General features: G+C 38.1%; 1 protein-coding gene across 2 annotated transcripts in view; it reads right to left on the bottom strand.

Annotated features, from left to right (window-relative positions):
• The window catches only part of ARHGEF38 (Rho guanine nucleotide exchange factor 38), a 121401-nt gene that overhangs the window by 81697 nt on the left and 16662 nt on the right, over nt 1–23042 (bottom strand). For both annotated transcript variants that reach the window (XM_027599298.1, XM_027599299.1), the window contains exon 2: nt 8335–8519. In XM_027599298.1, the coding sequence (XP_027455099.1) occupies nt 8335–8519 (185 nt within the window). The remainder of the gene's footprint in view (nt 1–8334; nt 8520–23042) is intronic.

Genomic DNA, 23042 nt, shown 5'->3' with positions numbered 1-23042 from the left:
GTAATCTAGAAGGACTTCTGGTATTCCAAGCATAGCATGAGAAAGAGCCAAGACACATGGGAAATTACTATTATTTTTTAAAGATTTTATTTATTTATTTTAGAATGAGAGAGAGTGTGCATGCATGAGCAGGAGAAGGGGTTGTGGGGGAGGGACAGAGTGGAAGGGAGAGGGAGAGAGAATCTCCAGAGGACTCTGTGCTGAGCCTGGAGCCTAACATGGGGCTCAATCTCATGATCCTGAGATCAAGACTTGAGCTGAAACCAAGAGTCAATGCTCAACCGACTGAGCCACACAGGTGCCCCAATAAATAGGAAATTATTATATGCTATAGAGTTTCTTCTACAGAACCCAATGGATGTTCTTACAGTAAAAAAGTAGTCTCTATCTTTCTGAAACCACAATAAAAAGAGAATTAATTGAAAAGTTTGACAGAGGGCGCCTGGGTGGCTCAGTTGGTTGAGCGACTGCCTTCGGCTCAGGTCATGATCCTGGAGTCCCGGGATCGAGTCCCGCATCGGACTCCCTGCTTGGCGGGGAGTCTGCTTCTCCCTCTGACCCTCTTCCCTCTTGTGCTCTCTATCTCTCATTCTCTCTCTTTCAAATAAATAAATAAAATCTTAAAAAAAAATTAAAAAAAGAAAAGTTTGACAGAAATCAAGGTAAGAGTCAGAGGAAAAGATTTTGTTCTTACATATATAATTTTACACATTTATTTAAAAGAAAGATCGTGTGGTTAAAGAGAGAAAGGAAGAGAGAGGAAGAAAAGAGCATTATATTTTTAATTAAACTTTTAATTTTTAAATATAGATTCACACGCTTTAAAAAAATAATTCAGAGGGGTCCTGTGTCCCCTCTGCCCAGTTTCCCCAGTTGTAATATATTGCAAAAGTATCGTACATGTGCACTGGATTTTGATGTGATATGGTAAAACATACTATGAATGGAGTATACTGACTATCTGCATAAGTGAGACATGTCTATGAGCAATTAACATCTTGATTTCACTTAGTCCAGGGCAATTTTTATGGAGGAAACGGTTTTAGAAAGTAGTTGACTTTAAGAAATGTATGGTCAGTGTGCCAAGGTGAAATATTTTTGAGGCCCAGGATACAATCTGAAAATTTTGGTAGTTAACAGATACATGAAGAGTAGCTAGGTGATTATAAGAGGCCAGAATTAACCTAATACTAAAACCAGACAATGATATTATAGGAAAAGAAAACTGTGGACCAAATCTCTCATGAATATAGATACAAAAATCCTCCACAAAATATTAACAAATTGAATCCAACAATGTATATAAAGAATTATACATCATGATTGAGTGGGATTTATTCCAGATATACAAGGCTGGTTCAACATTCAAAAATCATGGGAGCGTTGGTCACACGGTGAGGCAGCCAGAGGCTAGACACTACTGAGGTAGAACCCAGGTTTGAGCTATCAAGACAGATACCAGGGACATCCAACTAGAAACCTCAAATGAGAGGGCAGGAGACGGAAGCTTGGGTGATTTCCAGAACAAGTGCTGAAGCTACAACCCTCTTCATATAGAACAACAATGGGTTCACTCTGGTGAGGAGGGTGCCCTTAAAATCACAGCAAACTCCAAAGGGATATAAAAATCATTTACCAAACTAAAAATGTAGTGATGATAGCTTCAATTCATAGGACATAAATTGGGCCATGGCCATCTTTTTGTTGTATATAGATTTTCGTGGTATTACAATATTCCCCCAAAGTATTTTCATTATTATAATGCACTTATGCCACCTCCTCCCAGTCTCCTTTCTGAGATGATTTTATCTACATTGTGCTCTGGGGGCTTGGTAAACCCTCCTCTTACATAAGTTTCTATAACAGGGCTGATCCCGTAGTTTAAACTACAGCAACTTCACTCGGGTGGGAGGCACAGCAGGAATCTGAATGCCCTGGGTTCTGTGATCCCTTCCCTTCCCTATCCCTTTGGGAGGGATTTGTCCTCTCTAATTCCCGTCTTTTGATTCTCTATTTTAGGACTTGCCTCCCCCTCTTTGGACCCTGAGAGAGAAGGACGGTAGTGTGTTAATACAGTGTGATATGTCGCATATGTCATACAGAACAATTGCTGGACATAGAGTCGTCCCTGCCGTCATGACCCTGAACACCCCACTGTTAACCTGGACCTGCGTGATAACCCTGGTGGTGCCATTTTCCAACTGGGGGCTCGGTATCCAGAGAGAGCATTGATATTGTTTTCCTCAAATGTATGGTCTCCCAATAAATAAAAGAAAACATTTTCCACTTAATTTAATATTTGTTCTCTGTGGTTAAAAATAAAATGTGTTAACATATTTTTCAGGGAGACGAGATTCCATAATGGCATATAGGGTGTGATTCCAATTTCACAAAATATTTGGGTATGTCTGTATATGCTTAGTCAATAAACAAAAATATTTACAATACTTACTTCTAAGTGATAGAGCTATGGGTGATTATTTTCTTCTATATATTCTGTATAATAAAATTCTTTTCAAAATTACTGCTATAAAAAATTACTGCAATATAAGGTACACAAATTTGAACAGAATATCCCAATTGAACTCTTTTTTTTAAAGATTTATTTATTTATTTATTTGACAGAGGGAGACACAGCGAGAGAGGGAACACAAGAAGGGGGAGTGGGAGAGGGAGAAGCAGGCTTCCCACGGAGCAGGGAGCCCGATGTGGGGCTCGATCCCAGGACCTAGGGATCATGACCTGAGCTGAAGGCAGACGCCTAACGACTGAGCCACCCAGGTGCCCCCCAATTGAACTTTTATCAACACAAAATTATAGATTATTTTTGCCCTTCTTTCTGAAAACACAAAATTTCATAATTCACACAATTAGATAATATGAGCAAATCCAAAACAAATAGAATATTATATAAATAAAAATCTACTAAATGTACATTCAAACATATACACTTATAAATGCAATACCCTTGGAAGGGTAAAAAGAAGCTAGTAATGGTTTTCTAAAGAAGGAAATTGAATAACTATAAGACACTATTGTGTCCTTGGGATTTTTGGTATATTTGTATTATGTAAATTTTTAAAATTCAGGAAATAATTAAAAACAAAGAAAAATAAAAACATGTATTTAGATTCCTCCAACTCCTCTTTTCAAACATTTTTTGGTCCCTTCCTTACACACAAAGCTCTTTTCCATTGTTAGATTAGTTTGCTCTGGCTTTGATTTATTTTGACTTACTGCCAAAAATGTACAATCTCTCCTATTGCTGTGTTTGGATAATAAATAACTAGAACCTGTTTTCCCACTAAATGTTTCAACACCAAATGTTGTCGATAATTTTTGCCTTCTTTGCAAAACCTCTCACAATGCTGCTATTAAAGAAGATGTAACTGCCGAGTTTGACCCTGATTTCAGTTAGGTGAAGTTTTGTTTATAGAAAAGCCCTGAAGTTATAGTTAAGATTTGTAACCGTGATTGTTACAGAACAGTTGCCAACTCAAGGGCCGGGTGTAGACACTCACTAGTACCCTGATTCATTCGTGCAAGCACCCTCGGATAACCTAGTGCTTTTCTGTTTTCCACTTCCTCCTTCCAAATTTAACTTCCATATACTACCTTGTTTCTTCTGGGACTGAAAAGAATGAATCAGATGTGTTGAGAGAAGGCATGGAGGCCTTCTCCATGGTCTATTGTACTCAACAGAGCAAAGATAGTCTTTTCAGCAATGGAAGCAAAGATGGTCTTCTCAACAAGAGAAAAGACATGGAACAGTTGACTTCCTGAAGTCCCTTCCTGACTAACTTGTACATGTACAATATTTACTGATGTTGCCTCAGGTTTAGCTAAGCATGGTTTACAGATAGTTCCCATGGTTACATAAACATTGTATTTAATTTATAAATTTTGACACTAACTGATGACAGGTGGGTCTGTGTGCAAAGACAATGGTATTTAAACAGTTAGAAGGGAAGAAAGACAAAAAGGAGCTAATGAACTTTGAAAAGTTGGTAAAGTAATAAATTCATGGCATAAATTAACTAGCTTGGCACTCATAAATGTTTCATCTGGGTTCCTGAGCATTTATTTACTTAGTCAAAGTTAAAAGCATTAAGAAGTGGGGGAAAGGTGGATTGGATAGGACAACTCTGAGAAAGCTCTGAATAACTACTATTTCAACATGAGTGGAAAGAACAAGTAGACCAGTAGACTGAAACCAGATTCCACAAGGAGGCAGACAGAGAGCACTGAAAGATCTCAGCAAAGAGAAGTGCCAGATGTGAAAAATCAACAAGCTATAAACCATCTAAATAGAACAACAAGGGAAATAGGAGTTAGAAGTGTGAGAACGGTAATTCAAAGTATTGAGAGTAAAAGTGAAACATGCCAGATAAACTACATGTCACCATGATGGAAATGTTTTATTTTACACGGTCTGAAATACCAATTCTGAGATTTGCTCATAAGAGTTACGTAGGAAGCAAAAAACAAGAAAAACAATGAAAGCAAAAACAAAAACGATGATCAGAGTACATGTATGAGATTATAGCTCAGCAATGGCATGTATATTGATGGGGCCAGTTTCACTCACCAGTGTGGTAGACGGTTTAAAATTGAGAACATTTGCATACTGAATAAACTTCTTATTCCATTTGATACAAAAATATGCTCTTTAGAAAGCATGCATGATGTGAGGCAGGGGCAGAGGGAGAGGGAGAGAGAGAATCTTAAGCAGGCTCCACGCCCAGCATGGAGCCAACCCCGGGCTCAGGATCTTGACCTGAGCCGGAATCAAGAGCCAGGTGCTTAACTGACTGAGCTGCCCAGGCGCCCCATACTGTCTTTTTTAATACTGATCATTAACTCATCACAAGGGCAGACTTCTGGTAAACTGTGCTTATTTTGAAATGTCTTAGTCACATATGGTTTTAAACATATTAAATATTTCACATCCAACTTAAACAGGGAAGGAGAATATAGACAAGAGAGAGTTTTTGCTTTTTTTAAGATAGCAGGTAATGGTGATGAGATTGATCCAATAAGGATGGTAAAATCAATACACAGGAGGAAGAAAGGACACTGGCAGGAATGAAATCCTTGAAGAAGTCTGAGGGGATAGAATCCACGGCATTAGAAGAAAAGTTGCCCTTAATTAGAAGCAGAAACATTAGACAGCTGACATGGGTAGACATGCAGGTATGTTGGTAGATGTGGTGTTGGGGGAGTGCATCTTCTTATTGTGTCTGTTTTCTCAATGAAATGATGAGAAAAGACTACCCCTGGTGGCATCCAAAACCTGTCAGGGAGAGGGAACCAGTGGGTGTGGGCTAGAAGACAGGACATGGAGGCTAGAGACCGGTAAGCCTGAAATTCTGATTTTGAGGGGGTGAAGAAATAGAATGACAGCCCTAGGGAGTGGTGCCTGGAGTGAGGGGCTAAGATGGGGTTGAAGGAAAGATCTCAGGATGCCAGCAAGTCAAGGAACTGGTGGAGAGGCCTGGAGGTTGCACGGGCCATTTGCCTGATTATTGAAATGATCTGACATCGATGTTGGACCTGGAGAGAGGGAGAAGGTATGGAGCAGAGCAGTGGACAAGGTTCTAAATTTTTCAGAAAATAGGAGTAATGGTATGGTAAATAGGGTAAAACCTCCCCATAAGGGAGGGTAGGTTGTGGTCGAGTCTGGAGTCTGATGCTATGTGCATTTAAAATTAATATTTTCATAAGTATGTAAATAAACATTTTATTAATAACCATTAATATCTGCCAGAACAGAGGTTACATCAGACACAACTAGTTTATATTAAATGAAAAACACCAAAAATATTTTTATATATTTAGCAATGAACCCAGAGAGCAATTTTCTATCATGACCATTAATGTTATTCTTAATCCTACAGGATGAATAAGAAATTTCCAGATTCAGAAAGGGGTCAGTTACCCTCCAACTTGAAAACCAGGAGAGGATTAAATCCGAATACCAGTGAAGCCTTTGGAATGGACCTGACCAATAGTAATTACCTATTGAAAGTCGTGAAGAAGTAAAACTAAAAGTGACCTGGTATGAAGGAAGAATTCAAAGTCTGCTTTGCCACTTTTCTTTATACATTGTCTTAAACCAAAACCAAAACCAAACCCAACATTTATATCTAAGGTCACCTTGATCTACACTGGTTTTCCCTAATTTGTAGGCCAGTTATTTTTTCTAGTATTTCTTAGAGGAATCCTGTGTTAAGAACATAAACTCTGCTTCTGGATATTTTAATTACCGGGGGAAAGATGTAATAATTGAAGGTGGGACAACAGGCTGACAATATTTTTGTAATCAAAATGTATGTGTGTATTAAGATGCCAAACCCAGAAGCCATAAAGTTAAATATATTTGGTCACTTAAACATGGAAAAATCAAATGCATAAACCTTAAACAAGGTTTAACTTTTTAACCTTAAATAAGGTTATTTAAAAAAAATAAATTCAATTTAGTTAACACATAGTGTATTATTAGTTTCAGGGGTAGAGTCAGTGATTCATCAGTTGCATATAACACTCAGTGCCCTCCTTAATGTCCATCACCCAGTTACCCCATCCCCCCAACCCACCTCCCCTCCAGCAACCCTCAGTTTGTTCTCTATAGTTAAGAGTCTGTTATGGTTTGCCTCCCTCTTTGTTTTTATCTTATTAGAAGGCAAAAGACAAACTGAGAAAATTAGTTGTAACACGTGGGATGAAAAAAGAATACCCCTAATATATAAAGAGGTTTTGTAAAACAATAAGAAAAAGATAAACCATATCTTTTTAAAAGGGCAAGAGACATGAATATGAATAGGGATTGAAGAGAAAAGAAATGGCTAATGAATATACAAAAAGGTATTTTGACTTCTCAAGCACTGTTAATGAGAATGAAAATTAGAATGGTATCGACTTTTTGGTTTTCAGCTGGCAAATGTTTATCAAAATCCCTAATATGTACACCCTTTGATCTAGCAATTCCACTTCTAGGAATTTATTTTAAGGAGATGAGGTGACAATACCCAAACCATAAGAGTGTCTCTGCATCAGTAACAGTAGAAAAACATCTGTATGTGTCAGTAGTCATGAAAAGAAACATCCAACAGATTGCTGAATGAAACAATTATGTTATAAAATGGCATGTGTAGTTTTGATTACATTTATGTAAAAATATATGTTCAAAATATATATGAGTGTGTGTGTGTGTGTGTGTGTGACTGTCCCAACTGATGCCTGCAAGGATGTTTCCCAACCATGTGAATGGTGACTATTTTTAAGCAGGTGAATTCTGATCATCTTTACTTTCTAGTTTATGCTTTTGTATATTGTTTCAATTGTGTATGAGGACTGTTTACCACCCTAGTGATTAGGTTATCGCTCCTCAGGGTCATTGCTCTTGTTCTCCCCTCAGCCTGGAACACCTTTTACCCCTTTCAGTTCTTGGCTATAATGTCCCCCATTGGAAGGGTCTGCATTTACTATACCGTATTTAAAATAGAAACATCACCTCTCTGGGCCATGCTCCATCCCTCATCCCTACTTTGGTTTTCTCTGCTATACTTGCCACCATCTAATATGTTTTAATTTATATTTGTTTATTAATTTATTAGTTATTGTCTGACTCTTCCTCTCTCCCACTAGAAAGTAAACCCCACAAGGGCAGGACTTTGTTTTGTACTGAACTGTAACCCAGAGCTGGGAACGGTGCCAGTTACAATATCAGGTACTTAATACATGCACATATATATGAATCAAATATACTCTAACTCCTCACAGGAAAGTCTCTGAAAAGGCCTTGATTAAAAAGGAGGAGAATGATTAGCTTATGAACACTTCAAGTGTTACCTTACATTCAGGTTCATTTCTATGTTGAATTTTACTTGGCTAAATAATCTGAAGTTTAATTGATCTCTCAATGTGGGGGGGGGGAGAAACACATTTTTTTTCTTCAAAATCTTTTATCATCTTTGAATCAAATTAAGTGCTTTGCTCCTAAGTGGCTGAAAACCTATTGCTCACAGTTCCATAAGAATCCAAGGAAGAACCCATAGAAATTTCAAAGTGGCAGAAACTATGAACTTCCTTTTCCCCATATTTTGGAATACAGTTTTCTTGGCCAAATGAAGGGACTCTGGGCGTCCCTCTGCTGACACTGGAAATATGAATCTGATGCTACCTTCCATCACGGCAAACCCAGGCCTCAAGGAAGAGGGCCCATCCCTCCACCCTCACTGTGGCAGATACTATCACTTGGATGATTTGATTTCATGGCGCTGGTGATCTTATTTAGGATATGGTTGTGGGGGGGACCCTCCAAGTTACATTTACCTGTTTATTTCTCAAGGGCTGAACCACTTCCCTAATGCACAGCTCAAGATCATTGAGGTAGTCTTTTTCCGTCTGTATCAGCTCCTTGATGATTTTCGAACGCTTTGCCATCATTCTCTGCATCTGATGCTCCTCCTGAGTTTGGGTCTCAGTGGCAGAAGCCCCAGCCTGTGGAGTCATCTTTTCTGTTAAATAAAAACATGTGTGTACAAGTGAGACATTCTGCTGTGGTTTCTTGTTCCATCATTACAAACACTGTTGGATTGCTGTTAGCAAGAAAAAAGGCATAGAGTGTCTTCAGAGTATGTTCTTAGGAAGAAATGTGTGGTAGTTTGCCCTAAGGTTGGAATCCTATGAAACTATGAGCAGCAAGGGACATGAGAATAGAAACTTCTGGCAAGTTAGTTGAACGACACTTGATTGTCATGGCTTGTTTTTAAAACATCCCTTTGTTACTGTATTAAGCTATAAACCTGGTCTTCAGGCTGGAGATAAAAATGTATTAAAATCAGCTCAGAAATTCTTCTGGATACATTTGCTTTTAAATCAAGGGATGATTTTTAATAAGTAAGTGGAACGCCTTCCCATTTTGCCATTATTAAAAATAATTGCCCCTCTTCACTCATATGCGGAATATAAGAAACAGCACAGAGGATCATAGGGGAAGGGAGGGAAAACTGAATGGGAAGTTTTCAAAGAGGAAGAAAAACCATGAGAGACTCCTAACTCTAGGAAACAAACTGAGGGTTGCTAGAGGGGAGGTCGGAGGGGGTTGGGTAACCGGGTGATAGGCATTAAGGAGGACACGTGATGTGATGAGCACTGGGTGTTATATGCAACTGATGAATCATTGAACACTACATTTGAAACTAATGATGTACTATATGCTGGCTAATTGAATTTAAGTTAAAAAAATAATTGCCCTTCTTTCTCAGTGAGTAATATGCAAGCCTCAGTGAAATGGAAAACAGTTGCACATGAGTGGGATTTTTCTTTCAGTTCACAATCTGAATCCATGAAGGTTGAATACATGTCAACCAGGACTTTTCATGGCCCATCTTCAATATCATGCATATTTTGTTATTTCAAAATTCCTGAACTGCCAAACAGAAAATTTCAATTTAAAAAAATCACAGTGATAAATGAGAAGCTTCACACATAGCCAAGGTTTTATATAAAGTATAATGTGAGAAAGCTAATTGTCTTCAAGAATGAGCTTCCCACAGCAATGTAAAATTTTGGAAGCCACAAACTAGGTCACAGATGAAATCAGAGCAGTGATAGATAGTAGGGCAGTGTGCGTGTGTGTGTGTAAATGAATTTTCTTCAAGCTTGAAGTCATCGCAAACTTCATGTTCATCTCAGTGTCTCCTGTAGCAGAAGTAATTTTATTTCCTTTAAAGCTAATGTGATTCTAGTAACTGATAGGTGAGACATCGTCAATGCTGACACCACCTCCTGAGAATGTAGAGCTTTACAAAAGGGCTTATAAAGAGTCGGTATAGAAAAAAAAAGTACACAGGTCACAGTGTATGGAAATGGAAATAAAGAGAAGATATTCTCTCAGCTGACTCCAGAAACAAGGCTAAGACAACTGGAGAATTGTTATAGTAGAGGGTTCCATGTAATGGCTCAACATAAAGAGACTGCTCCTAGAGTGTGAAGAGACACTTCAGAAGTAATGAGTACTCCTCTCTCCCTGGCCCGCTCATCCCAGGAGTTCAGGCAGAGTTTCCATAATCAAACATCTGTGGAGGATGCTGTGAAGATATTTCCAGCATTAGTTTGAAAGGTGCCCTAGATGGGTCTTTAAGCAATCCTGACTTGCAGGTGAATATGCTTCCAGACCATTTGCCCAGTAGCTATTCTTCCTTCGTCAGGAAAGAAGATGGATTTGACAAATGGCATCTGAGAGCACACAGTTTTATGAGGCTTGAGACAAAGAAATGATCTATGTAAGTCCTATAAGAAGAGAAAATCTCTGCAAGGAGAGAGAAGGAATGCATGAGGTGGTCTGCAGCTTTCATATCTTGAGTTATGTTTTGAGATGTTATGAGAATTTTGGGATGCTTGCTAATGTTTTTATTGGAAAGTAGAAGAAGCCTGCCTCTTAGCACCCCAAATTCAAAAAGAAAAGTTACAGTGAAGCATCTTTCCTATGAATTATTTGGGATCTAAAAGAGGACGGCAGGTCACTGAGGAGGAGAGATGCAGTGAGCAGGTTGTATATACAACTTGACCTTTGTGAGCCTACTTGACAGGGCAGAGCAGGGAACGATGGGGGTTCTTTTCTCCTGGGACATATGAATTAGCTCATAGAAAGAAACCTCACTAGTAGAGAGCTGACAAACCAGTTCAGATAGTATCCAGTTATTACCTAACACCTTGAAAATAAAAGGGACCCTGTTGAAAAACTGTTTTGACTGATACCTGCTTTTCCAAGTTCTAAAATTTTGTGCCTTATAAAATAATCTGTCAACGATTTGGGGGCCTAGCAAGGAGAAAAGAGTCTTTCCTAAGCATTGGCAAAGAAATATCCCTAAAATACATTCTCAGGTTCCTGTTAGTTCTGAATTCCAGGACTCAATTACTATGTCAATTCAACATATTTCACAGATTTTCCAGTTACTGCACTTTAAATGTCCAACATCAGATTTTATCAATTAAAAACTGCTTAGATTTTCTAATGTGGCTCCACAATGTGTTCAGAACCAAGTTAGGGGTCACAGTGATGGAAATCAAGTGTCAGTCAAGATATTCATCTTCGGAAACTTCTCCCTTCAGATATAAAAGTCTTCTCAGAGAATTTGAAGTTGAGCAACCTTATGAGATACCTTTGTTTGCTCTTTTGACACAAGTGTACTGCAGAAACAAAGGCCTGTCTTGCATCATTTCATGGTCCGATCCCTAAACACTTTCCATATTTGCCTTTCTTAAACCAACAAACTCTTCACAATGCACTATGGGCACAAGCTTTATTTTTATAAGATCCTTCTCTACCTTTAAAACTTGCATCTTTTAGTTATACTGTTTTATAAAACTATTTGTAACACATGACTATTACTAACATAGATCCCCCAAATCAGCAGTCTGCTATAATAATCTTTTCTTTCTAGATACAGCAACAAAGGAGCTAAGTATTTAGGAAAGAAGGAAAAATAGGGTTTTAGAAATGAATATTTTCTAGCAGCATAAATTACAAGACTATGTCAAAATTAAAGTGAGACAGGCCCAAAGGCTATTTAGATGGTTTTAATCAAAATAGTTCACTGAGGGGGTGCCTGGGTGGCTCAGTTGGTTAAGCGGCTGCCTTTGGCACAGGTCATGATCATGAGGTCCTGGGATGGAGCCACATGTTGGGCTTCCTGCTCAGTGGGGATTCTACCCCCCCACCTTTGCTCACACACTCTCTCTCTCAAATAAATAAATAAAATCTAAAAAAAAAATGACACTGTGCATGAAACAGTTGTGTGTAAATGGCATGCCTTTCCTATCCTCTATTTCTTTCACTCTCAAGCTTCATTTTTCCAGCAGTGATCATCAATTTTCACTATTCTAGGCACAGATTTCATTGGTAACATATGTGGAAATTCCTGACAGAGGAAGTTTACATAAAAGGAGGTGGCTGCAGTCTGGGGAAAGAATAATCAGACTTAGTATCAGCTCTACCACTCTTAGGAGCAAGAACATGGTGGACAAGTTAGTTATCCTCACGGAAGTTCAGTTTCCTCATCTGTAAAATAGGAATGAAAACCATCATAGCATCATCAGGAAGACTGAATTAAATGAGCAGCTGTATGTGGAAGCTCCTTGGGATCTTCAAAACAACCTAAGTATTAGTTATTTCTATAGACATTGGAATGCCAGGTTCCATTTCTCTACACTCTCAAACTTTTTCACCACCTCGGGCAAATAACTATCTCATTATCTTACAGTTATCAACTTGTCAAGAAAAAGGCATTATTCTGAAGTATGGGGACAGCCATGTTCAGATGAGAGAGGAAGTGGAGAAAAAATAGGGGTGCTGCTCTTGGGGGAAAGTGAGAATTAAGCTGGGGTTTGGAATCCTGAGCAGCTTCCCTGGGTTGGGTGTATGTATGGGGAGAAACTTGGTTTTAGGGAGATGAAAAGGAATCCAAAGGTAGGAACATGGGGAGGTCTGAAGACAATCTGCAATGATAGCCCAAGTTTTGCTTAGAGTTCATGTGTGCCCTTTCTGCTTTGTTGCTGTTGCTACTGTTACTGCTCCTTTGGGGTGGATTTTAGTTTTTTTTATTTTTGTAAAGATTGTATTTAATTTATTTGAGAGAGAGAGAGAGAGTACAAGCAGGGGGAGGGGCAGAGAAAGAGGGAGAGGGAGAAGCAAACTCCCTGCTGAGTACAGAGCCCGATGCGGGGCTCGATTCCAGGATCCTGAGATCATGACTCGAGCAGAAGGCAGATGCTTAATGGACTGAGCCACCTAGATATCCCTTTGGGATGGATTTTAAAGAGAAGTAATTGCTTTTATTTTTCATATGATAAAATACTACACATTGTAGGGATTAAGTGCCCAGACTGTGGACTAGACTTTCTGGGTGTAAACTGCACATCTAATATTTATTAGATCTGTGGCCTTGGACAACTTATTTAACTCTTTTTGTGTCAACTTCCTTATCTGTAAATTAAGGGTAACATTAATAAAACCTTATAAGTGATTATGAAGATAAAATGAATTAATGTTTGCTCAATTCAACAGTGCCTGGCAATATTTAGTATAGTAGATATTGTGTATGTGTTTGCTATAATTATTAAATGTAATCCTTATTTATTATCTGTAATATAACTTTCACTATATTATTAGCTGTATTCCTGTTTAGGGCATAACTTTCCCCAAATATTTCCATGTACATTTCCATAATTTCCATATTTCCATGTACATACAAACATAAATAGTTTTGCTTTTTTTGGTTTTTGTTTTGTAATAATGGACTCATATGCATATTCTTCTGCAAATTGCTTTTTCAACTGCAACAGTATTTAGTGACTATCTTTTCTTAAGTATACTTAAGTGTATATATATATATACACTAAGGTATATATATATATATCTCTATTCTTTATAATAGCAGAATACTTGTTAGGCACTGCCATTTGCCTGCCCAATAGCTAGTCTCTTGTTTGTCTTTCATAAATTGAACGCTGAATAAATAAAAATGCTTACTTGCTAGATTCGTTTTCAATCTATGGTCCACTTATGGCCAATGAGACGTAAGCAGAAATCTCTGAGAGGGGCTCTCAGGACTTAGGACAAGGAAAACTTGGCTGGGATACCTTTCCTTTCATCCTGTACACCTCATGGTTCTTGCCTTCTTTGTCCCATCTGGAAATGTGCACGTGAGTCCTGAAGATGCACTAGCTATGCTGGGACCATGGCGTGATCACCATGGGGATTAAGATCTACGCCCAATGGTTGACGACGTGGAAAGATATGAAGAGCCTTCCTACTCCTAGACTTTTTGCCTGAGATACATAAGTCTCTATGTGCTAAGCCACATTTTCCTATTGCTTTTAGGAAAGTGCCTTCCTATCTGATAGGGATTTTTGTATCTGGAAGTACAAGTGCTGTAAGTAACATAACCTAAAATACAAAACTGGCCAAATAGGGGAGGAAGGATCTTAGGAAGACATTTTGCAGTCTGGAGACTGGGTAATCATTGATATTCAACAGCAAAATATTTGGTAAATCTCTATCTCTACATACCAAGGCATGTAATTCGGGGAAAAAATAAAAATGTTGGCATGTACTGATTATTTCTTGCTGCTTTTTGGCACAATCGTACAAATGAGATATGAACTCAGACCACAGCTAGTCAATCTATAAGGAGACATAGAAGAATAAAAAACCTAAAGAAAATATTCTGCTGGTGGCTCATAATCTAAATAGACTGAGAATGCCAATTGCATTGAAAATACCAACTGCTTCCATCCTCAAAGTGAATCTTCCCGAACTACCAGTTCAAGATTGCCTGTGCCATAGTAACTTTGTAACCCAACACAAGGAGTTCGTCATTTGGTGAGTGTAATTCCTAAGACCTGACCAAGGTTGCTTTCAGGAAAGGAGTTTTCTACTTGCAGCAAGCAAGGAGATCATGGGGGATAGCTCCCAAAGCAGTGTCTCCTGGAACAGCAGGCTTAGCTTGCTTATATTGAGCTGTTCTCATCTTGTGGTTACCAGGAAGCTCTACAAGCTCCTGTTTTCATCTTGTGCCAGGAAGCTCGGCAAGCTGCCATTTTCACCTTGCCATCTCCTGCTTCAGCTTTTTCAGGAGTAATTGAACCAACAGGGTTAAGGCAATAGGTTCAAATTTTCCACGGCAGGAAAAACGACCACTGCTCTTGCTGATAGCTTAAGCTTCGCTAACGAAACAAACACGGGATTGTCCTTTGGACTTTTTCAATCTACTTTTTAGTCTTTGTTCAGTGTTTTGGTTTCTAGTACAGGCCAGAAAAATCACACTTGGAAGGTGGGTGTAGGGTTGGACACAAGTTTTCAATGAGATAAACATTAAAAATAAGCCAGTGAAGAGAAGATATAGATGACTATGGAAAAAGGCAGGCCACGCCATTTCACAGACCACAAAAAGGCAATCCCAGCTTGCCCGATGGAGAGCCAGAGACTTTGGAAGATGCCAGATAAAACATCTAAGGATTCATTTAAAATTAAATTTAAAAATTCGTTTAAAAATTAAATTTAAAATTCATTTAAAAATATTCCCAATGAATGGATAAGCCTTCAAAAATGTGTAAGAAATCTTCCGAGGGCAGGAGCAAACTTTAAGCACAGTCCTGGGAGTTCAGTGAGGCTAAAACCACCAAACCACCTGGAGGCATCTACAGATGCTGGTGGGCTAAGAAGATGAGAATTTGTATGTCGGTGATGAGGAGGCAGGACATGTGGAACTGGGATCTGGGCAAGGTCTGAACAGCACGGAGCCTGATTAGAGAGACAGCATAAAGTCAGGAGCAGAAAGGAGACACACTCAGGAAAAGGTGAACTAGTACAAATAATCCTCAAAGGGAGAGACCTCAATAGAAATCATCTGTCTCAGCCCTGCTTCTGGTAGTGATAGAAAAAAAAGCAGGATGGGCGGGATTCCTCAATTACTTGTGGATATTGGTTGGCTCTCATCTGAATTTGGGGCTTGGATTCACTGAATGTTTAATAATAATTAAGAGCCTATTATGAGCCTAAAAGTGTCCTAGGGACTGGGATACAGCAGTTTAAAAAACATCAGAAAACAAATCCCTTTCCTCATGGAACTTAAATTCTAGTTATTTAATATATGATTTTATTTAGTGTACTAAAAGGTGATAAATAGTATGGAGAAGAACAAAGCAATGAGGTCTGCTAGGAAGTGCTAAAAAGGTGTGCAATTTTATTTTTTATTTATTTAATTTTTTTAAAGATTTTATTTACTTATTTGACAGAGACAGAGTGAGAGAGAGAGAGCACAAGCAGGGGGAGCAGCAGAGGCAAAGGGAGAAGCAGGCTCCCCGCTGAGCAGGGGGAGCCCAATGTGGGACTCGATCCCAGGACCCTGAGATCATGACCTGAGCCAAAGGCAGTCGCTTAACCGACTGAGCCACCCAGGGGCCCCTATTTTATTTTTTTTTAATTTATTTATTTATTTGAGAGAGAGAGAGAGAGAGCGCGCACGAACAGCGTGGAGGGGCAGAGAGAGAGAGAGAGAAGCAGACTTCCCACTGAGTAGGGAGACCGATGCCAGGCTCGATCCCAGGACTCTGAGATCATGACCTGGGCCGTAGGCAGACACTTAACCGACTGAGCCAACCAGGCACCCAAAAGGTGTGCAATTTTAAATAAGATAGTGGGGAAGGTCTCAAATTAAGCAGGTTTAAAAGGTGAGAGACAGTCATGCAGTTATCTTGGGTATATAGTTTTCAGCAGAGGAATCAGCCAGTGGGGAGTTTTCAGGTGAGGTTGTGTATGGCCTGTTCAAGGATCAGGAAGGAGGCCAGTGTGGCTGAAGTGGTATGGACAGGTGGGTTGGGTGGTAGAGGAAAAGAAGGTAAGCAAATTGGAGGAGTGGGCAGCTCGGCAGAGACTGTGGTGCTTAGTAAGCATTTTAAACATTTAAACGTCTTCCTAGTGTTGCAGAAAAGATAAAGGTATTGACAAAATTTTATAGATGGTTTTCAATTAAGCATGCATGTTAAAATTTTAAGGCCATCCATTAAAATCACGGCAACAGCATGTACATTTTCATCTATTTGCATAGCTGCAAAAATGTAATGAGAAAGAAAAGCAATTCAAAAGAAGTAAAGAGAAAACAGAGAGGAACAAATGCAAGATGGTAGAGCCAAATATGTGAGTAATTGTAGTGAATCAAATGACCAGAATACCAAACTGGGTTTAAAAAAACAAGCAGCTATGTGTTGCTTACAAGAGAGAGAAAATAAACACATAGAGAGTTTGAAAGTTAAAAGTAAAAAAAAAAGTTATAAGCCAATACTAATTAAAGGAAAGATGGTGAAGCTCTTTTTATATCTGACAAAATAAACTTGAAGGCAAAAGTAAAAGTGAGCACTATATAATGATGAATTTTTCTTCCTGATTGTATCTTCCTGAGATGAACATTAATTTTGTGTGTACTGAATAACATGGTTTCAAAACGTGATGCAAAAAATAAAAGAGTTGCAAGAAGAATTTGACAGATCATTGGTAATGGTTTTATAAATACATTTCAGTAACAGGCCAGTTAGGATAGAAAAAAATGTGTGTTCAATAATTAGAGATTTCACATTCTTTTTTTTTTTAAGATTAACTTTTTTAAAATTTACATTCAATTAATTAACATACAATGTATTGTTTCAGGGGTACACATTCTTTTTAAGGACATATACAACCTTTATGAAAATACACCATATTCTAGGCCATAAATTCCAAAGACTCAGTACTTAAGAGCCACAACCACAATAAAGCAATTAAGTTAGAAATAAATAACCAAAAAGAATTTAAGTCTTACTTGCTTTGGAATTAAATAAAAAACTCCTAAGTAACTGATAGGCCATAGAAGAAATCATAAAAATAAACAGAAGATATTTATCTCAAAAGATAAGAAAAATATTACATGCATGTGTAATGTAGCTAAAGGATTGCTTACAGAAAGTGTGTAGCCTTAAATTCATGTATAAGAAAAGAAGTAAGACTGCAAATTAATGATTTAAGAATTTAGGGGAGAAGAATACAGTAAATCAAAAGAAAAATGCAAGAAAGAAAATTAAGAACAAAACAATCAAATTGAATAGAACTTCAACTCAGGTCTCACATAATTCCCACAGATATTTTGCAAGGAATATGAGATCGCGCGTGAAAAAAAATCCTAAAACACACAAGGAGACAAGATACCATGAATCAGATATGAGGGAAAAAAATGGCACAGTTATACCCACAAAGCTTAAGATATTGAGCTATTAGGGATGTATTTTTTTAAAAGATTTTATTTATTTGACAGAGAGAGCCACAGTGAGAGAGGGAACACAAGCAGGGGGAGTGGGAGAGGGAGAAGCAGGCTCTCAGCTGAGCAGGGAGCCCGATGCGGGGCTCGATCCCAGGACCCCGGGATCATGACCTGAGCCGAAGGCAGACGCTTAACCACTGAGCCATCCAGATGCCCTTATTAGAGATGTATTTTTAAAAGGTGTTTTTAATAGGTCTAAAGAAACAAAAAGTGGTTTGAAATTATAAGCAAGAAACAGGAAGCTATAACAATGACCAAGTAGATTTTAAAAGAGTGAAATGTAACTTTGAAAAATAAATTTCATAATGAAAATTTTAAGACTCAGTGGAGTAAAAACTTCAGTGAAAGGGTAAAATTGTGAATTATCTAAAGCAAAATTAATGAATCAAGTGAAAGATGTTATAGGGAATGTAGCATAGAGAAGCGACGTGATGTACAATGTGCAACACAGCAAAGGGGACACTGAGAATTGAACGACAGCATCTAACAAACATTGGAGTTACACGGAGTATAACAGAGAACATAAGGAAAAGGCAGTAACTCAAGTACAATTGCTAAGGACTTTTCAGAATTTTCGCAAGACATGAATCCTCGGAATCAGAAATTACAATGAATTCCAAACGGGATAGAACAAATTAGAAAATTACACCTAGACATAGTGTTTGAAACTTCAATACAGTGAGAATGAATAGAAGATCTTAAGAACGGGCAGTAAAAAAGGACACATTTCCTAAGAAGGGACAGCAGTTAGGCTCACGGCTGCCTTCACAGCAGCAATGACAGAGCCAGAGGATAGGAGAATAATACCTTCAGAGGGTTGAGAGAAACAAACTGACATCCTAGAACTGGATGCTTAGCAAAATGTTTCTCAAAAATGATGGTAAAATAAACATATTTCAGAAAAACAAGATCTTAGTTTGCCACCAAAATATCCTCATTAAAAATAATTCCAGATGTACCTTGCTCAGAGAGCAAATGGTCCCAAATGGAAGCCTGAAATGCAGAAAGGAAGAGCATGGACATGAGGAGGGAAACACGCATTATATGGAAAATTAATCTAGGAAGGACACCTGAACTGGTGTTGAGAAATAAACAAATATAAAGTGAAACCCATGAACCTGACAAAATTTTCTATTCCTAAAGTATTAAATTGCTTTTCACATCAAAAGGGAAACACATAAAGAGGAGCATGCCTAAACATACTCTGGAGAAATTTCTAAACTTCAAGGATAAAGAGAAACTCTTACAAGCTTCTTGGATTAAAACATTAGGAAGAGGCTAGGACGTGAATTAAATTTCCTATGTGAAACATTAGATGCTGGAAGACGTTGCAATAATGTGTAAAGAATTCTGAGAGAAAAAGACTTTGATCTTGGCCCCCTTGCCAAGACAAAAGACCATTGATTTCAAGTATAGGAGAACTTAAAAAGTAGCCACGCTTGTAATCTCTTTGAAAATGTTACCTGAGGAAGAATTCCAGTTAAATAAAAATAGGATCCAAAGATCTCAGGAGAGTAGAAAACAAGATACAAAAGAAGCCTGTTGTAGAGACTTCCTCTCTCCAAACTCCTGATGAAAACATTCGGCATATGAAAAGATCTTGCTTGAAAGTTTAGAAATCTCTCTGGAAGGAGCAGGGATGGGCAAATATTCACTATTGGGCCTAGAGAAAAAGCAAGGGCTTGGAGGAGCTTAGAGCAAAGGCCAGAGGTCTGCTATTCCACCTGCGATCCGAAGGGTCTAATGTAACTCAAAGGTGGGAGACAAAGGTGAATAATTAGAGCTGGTATTTTATTGAGGCAGAACAAATGCAAGAATAAAAGATAACTTCGGTAAGTACGAATGTAATGAAATAGTAAAGCACACGCAGATAGAAAAGACAGGCATACACTAGGCCTTCTGAGCCTATCCAAAATTTTCACCCAAATCTGACATTTATTATAGTAACTGAAAAAAAAAAAGAAAAGAAAAAGTTTCAATGTCAGAAGTAAGTCATGTTAAAATTCACAATGGTTTTGATTTGGGTTTGGAATGCAAGGCAACTCTTTAAAAAAAAGACTTAAAAAAAAAAAGAAAAAGGCCTTATGGGAGCTTTAAAAATCACATAGAAAGGAAAGCTTATAAAAATGAGGAGTTGAAGTAGAAAAAGAGTAAATAGCATAACTGAATACATCTTTGTTCCAAATATGATCCTGGTGATGGAATGACCTTCCTAGTTAATTACATCCTTGTACCTCACTGGCTGTCGGGCTATATATCATGTGCGGTACACATGACTAATGTATTTTAGCTGGGCTTCTCCTCTCATGCATCACATGTAAGCTGCATCAAATTTCCTGGCAAAAATGTTATTTCAAGGTAATGTGCATAATAAAAATGTTCTCTTGGTGTCACAACAATATTATTTCTCCTCTGACAGTATTGTTAGAATATCTACATTGATTAATACCTACCTGCCAATTCAAATAAGAACATATGTTGTGGATAAAAATAGTCAAGCATACCTTTTCACTCATAAAGCATAAAGACTAAAGTGACTTCTTGGTGGAATTAACATAAAATGTCAAAAATATGACTGGAGAAGCAGGAGCTGCTCTTAAGACTGTGCTTTTAATGATTTTAATAATAATGTGTTCCTCTTGCAGAAGGATATATTTTTTCTCCTATTTCTTATTGGGGTCAAATGAACATAACACAAAATATACCACGTTAGCCATTTTAAGGGTCCGATTCGGCAGCATTAAGTCCATTCACGCTGTGCGACCATCACTATCATCCATCTCTAGAACTTTCTCATTTTCCCAAACTGAAACTGCACACCCACTAAACCCCTCCTCCCTCTGGCCTCTGGCAACCACCACTCTCCTTTTTGCCTCTATGAATTTGGTTACTCTCTGTACCTCATGCAAGTGGGTTATTGCACTTACCATAATGTTTTCAATGTTCATCCATGTTGTAACACATGTCAGAATTTCCTTCCTTTTTAAGGCTGAATAATGTTCCATTATATGTATATACCACATTTTGTTTGTAGAAGTATATATTCTAAAAAATTATTTTTTATGTTAAAGCATGATAACACTATTACTGCAGTTATACTATTTATAATATATTGTGATAGCCTAAAATAGAAACAACCATTATCAAGTACCTGTTATGTTCCCATTTATCAAAATAGACATCACCACTGATCTTCATCACAACACTAAAAATGGGACTCTACTCTAATTTTAAAGATGAGTAAATTGAACATGGCAAATGTAAGTGAAATTCATCCAGTGACTCCCAGAGGATGCAGAAGTGCTGGGATTTGAACCAGTTGTGCTTAGTTCTGAAGCCTGGGCTCCCTGCCCTCCACCTCCTGACTGCTTATGTTGCAATCAAGGTGCGTTGCGTGGTGTGTGGGGGAATGGTGCTCGATGGGCAGACATACAGTTCAGTACTGACCCTGCCATCCACCAGCTTGAGTGACCTTGGCCAGGCCATTTGGCCTAACGGAATTGCTTCATCTGCAGGCAGGGAATAACAGCTACAGTGATGGTAATGGTAAAGCGGGCTAACATTTTTTGAGTGCTCACTTTGTACTAAATACTGAACTTGTCTTGTACTAGCTCTTCAAGTCCCACCAAAACACTACAAGGTAGATTTTTAAATTCCCTTCCTCTTATTTACACACGAGGAAGCTGAAACACACAGAGGCTAAGGCCCAAGGTCACACCACAGTAAGTGGCTTCAGACCTGAGCCAGTCTGGCTCCTAGACCTGCATTTTAACCACTACTCACTGCTGGGAAGTTGTGAGAATTGAGATAAAGCATCCAAATTGCTAAACTCAGTGTCTGACACACAGAAACCTCTCAAAAAATGCCAGTCATTATTTTTATGACCATGATTTACTTGCCATTTTTCTCTATCTGGTTCTGAATAGCTGCACCTGCTTTTCCTCTTTTTTTTTTTTTCCTTCTCTCTTGGAAATGTTCCAGGGGTGGGAGGGGAGACTGAGCATCCATCAGGAAATTACCTTCCTTCGCTCTGGACCTGCTCTGGGAAAAAGCACAATATGGCAAAGACTTCAACACAGTCAGTTCAGGACCAGGCCAAATGTGCACTCTTATTTCTTAGGCTGAATTCAAATGAGGTGGGGATATAGCCCTCGCATGCTGTTTGGCATAATATAAACCCACGAATTTTAAAAATCTGATTCTTTCCCATTTACTCTGAAGCTAAATCATCAATGCAAATGAGTTTCTGAGAAATTCACTGAAAATGGTATGCTTCTCAGGAAAGTTGAAAGAGCAAGAAGATGACTAAAATAGGATATATGTCCTGCTAAAAACCACAAATAATTAGTTTTAAAATCCTAGATCCTTATTTATTTGGATTAAGGTTCTTAGCTGATATTATTTATCGGTGACTAGCAAGAAATAATCATGGATTTTGATTTCTGTAATTATATTAAAATCTCACTTATCTCTTAATAAAGAGAAGTTGGGGCTAATATTTTCATACACCAAGTTTAAGGTCGTGCCCAAAGCCTTAACACCAGCCCTCACCAGCGCCCCCATACCCCAAGACCAGACTAGGCAGACACACACACCATTCAACACTTATTCACTGAGCAACCTGCTAAGTCGCTTGACTATGGAGAACACAAGGGTAACATAATACAAGAACCTGACCCTGACTTGATTCATAATTTCACTACAACCATAAATGTGTTCACAGTTAAATATGAATAAAATTATCAGAATTTGAAGGTGTTAGCAATTTTATAAGCTCTATAGTTTATTAGAGTTAAACCTGGTATTTAATTTAGTAGCAATTTTTAAAATTACATATTATGTTTGAACTGGTACTGTGCTTTACATTAGGAACATAATAGTAAATAAAATAACAGTCTTTTCTGTTAAGAAATGTAACTCTAGAAGTAAAGGCAGGTTATTAAAGTCACAGGCTAAATCCCATTCCCTCCCTAAAACATTCCAAATGATGTCCAAGTGCTTCTCCACTTAATGATTAGGTTGTATGTTTTTCAAGAATTAGTGGTATGCAGCCACAACCCTGATTCCATTGTACTTCTTATTGTAATTACATTAATTTAATTAAACCTAAATCAATTGAGGAAGTATGAGAGTAAGAGTATGTGTGTTTCCATGAAAACTACTTAAAGGCTTTGAAATGATTTG

Source organism: Zalophus californianus, chromosome 2 (assembly GCF_009762305.2).
Source record: "Zalophus californianus isolate mZalCal1 chromosome 2, mZalCal1.pri.v2, whole genome shotgun sequence".
Classification (NCBI taxonomy): Eukaryota; Metazoa; Chordata; class Mammalia; order Carnivora; family Otariidae; genus Zalophus; species Zalophus californianus.
This window is presented reverse-complemented; position numbering and strand designations above follow the sequence as displayed.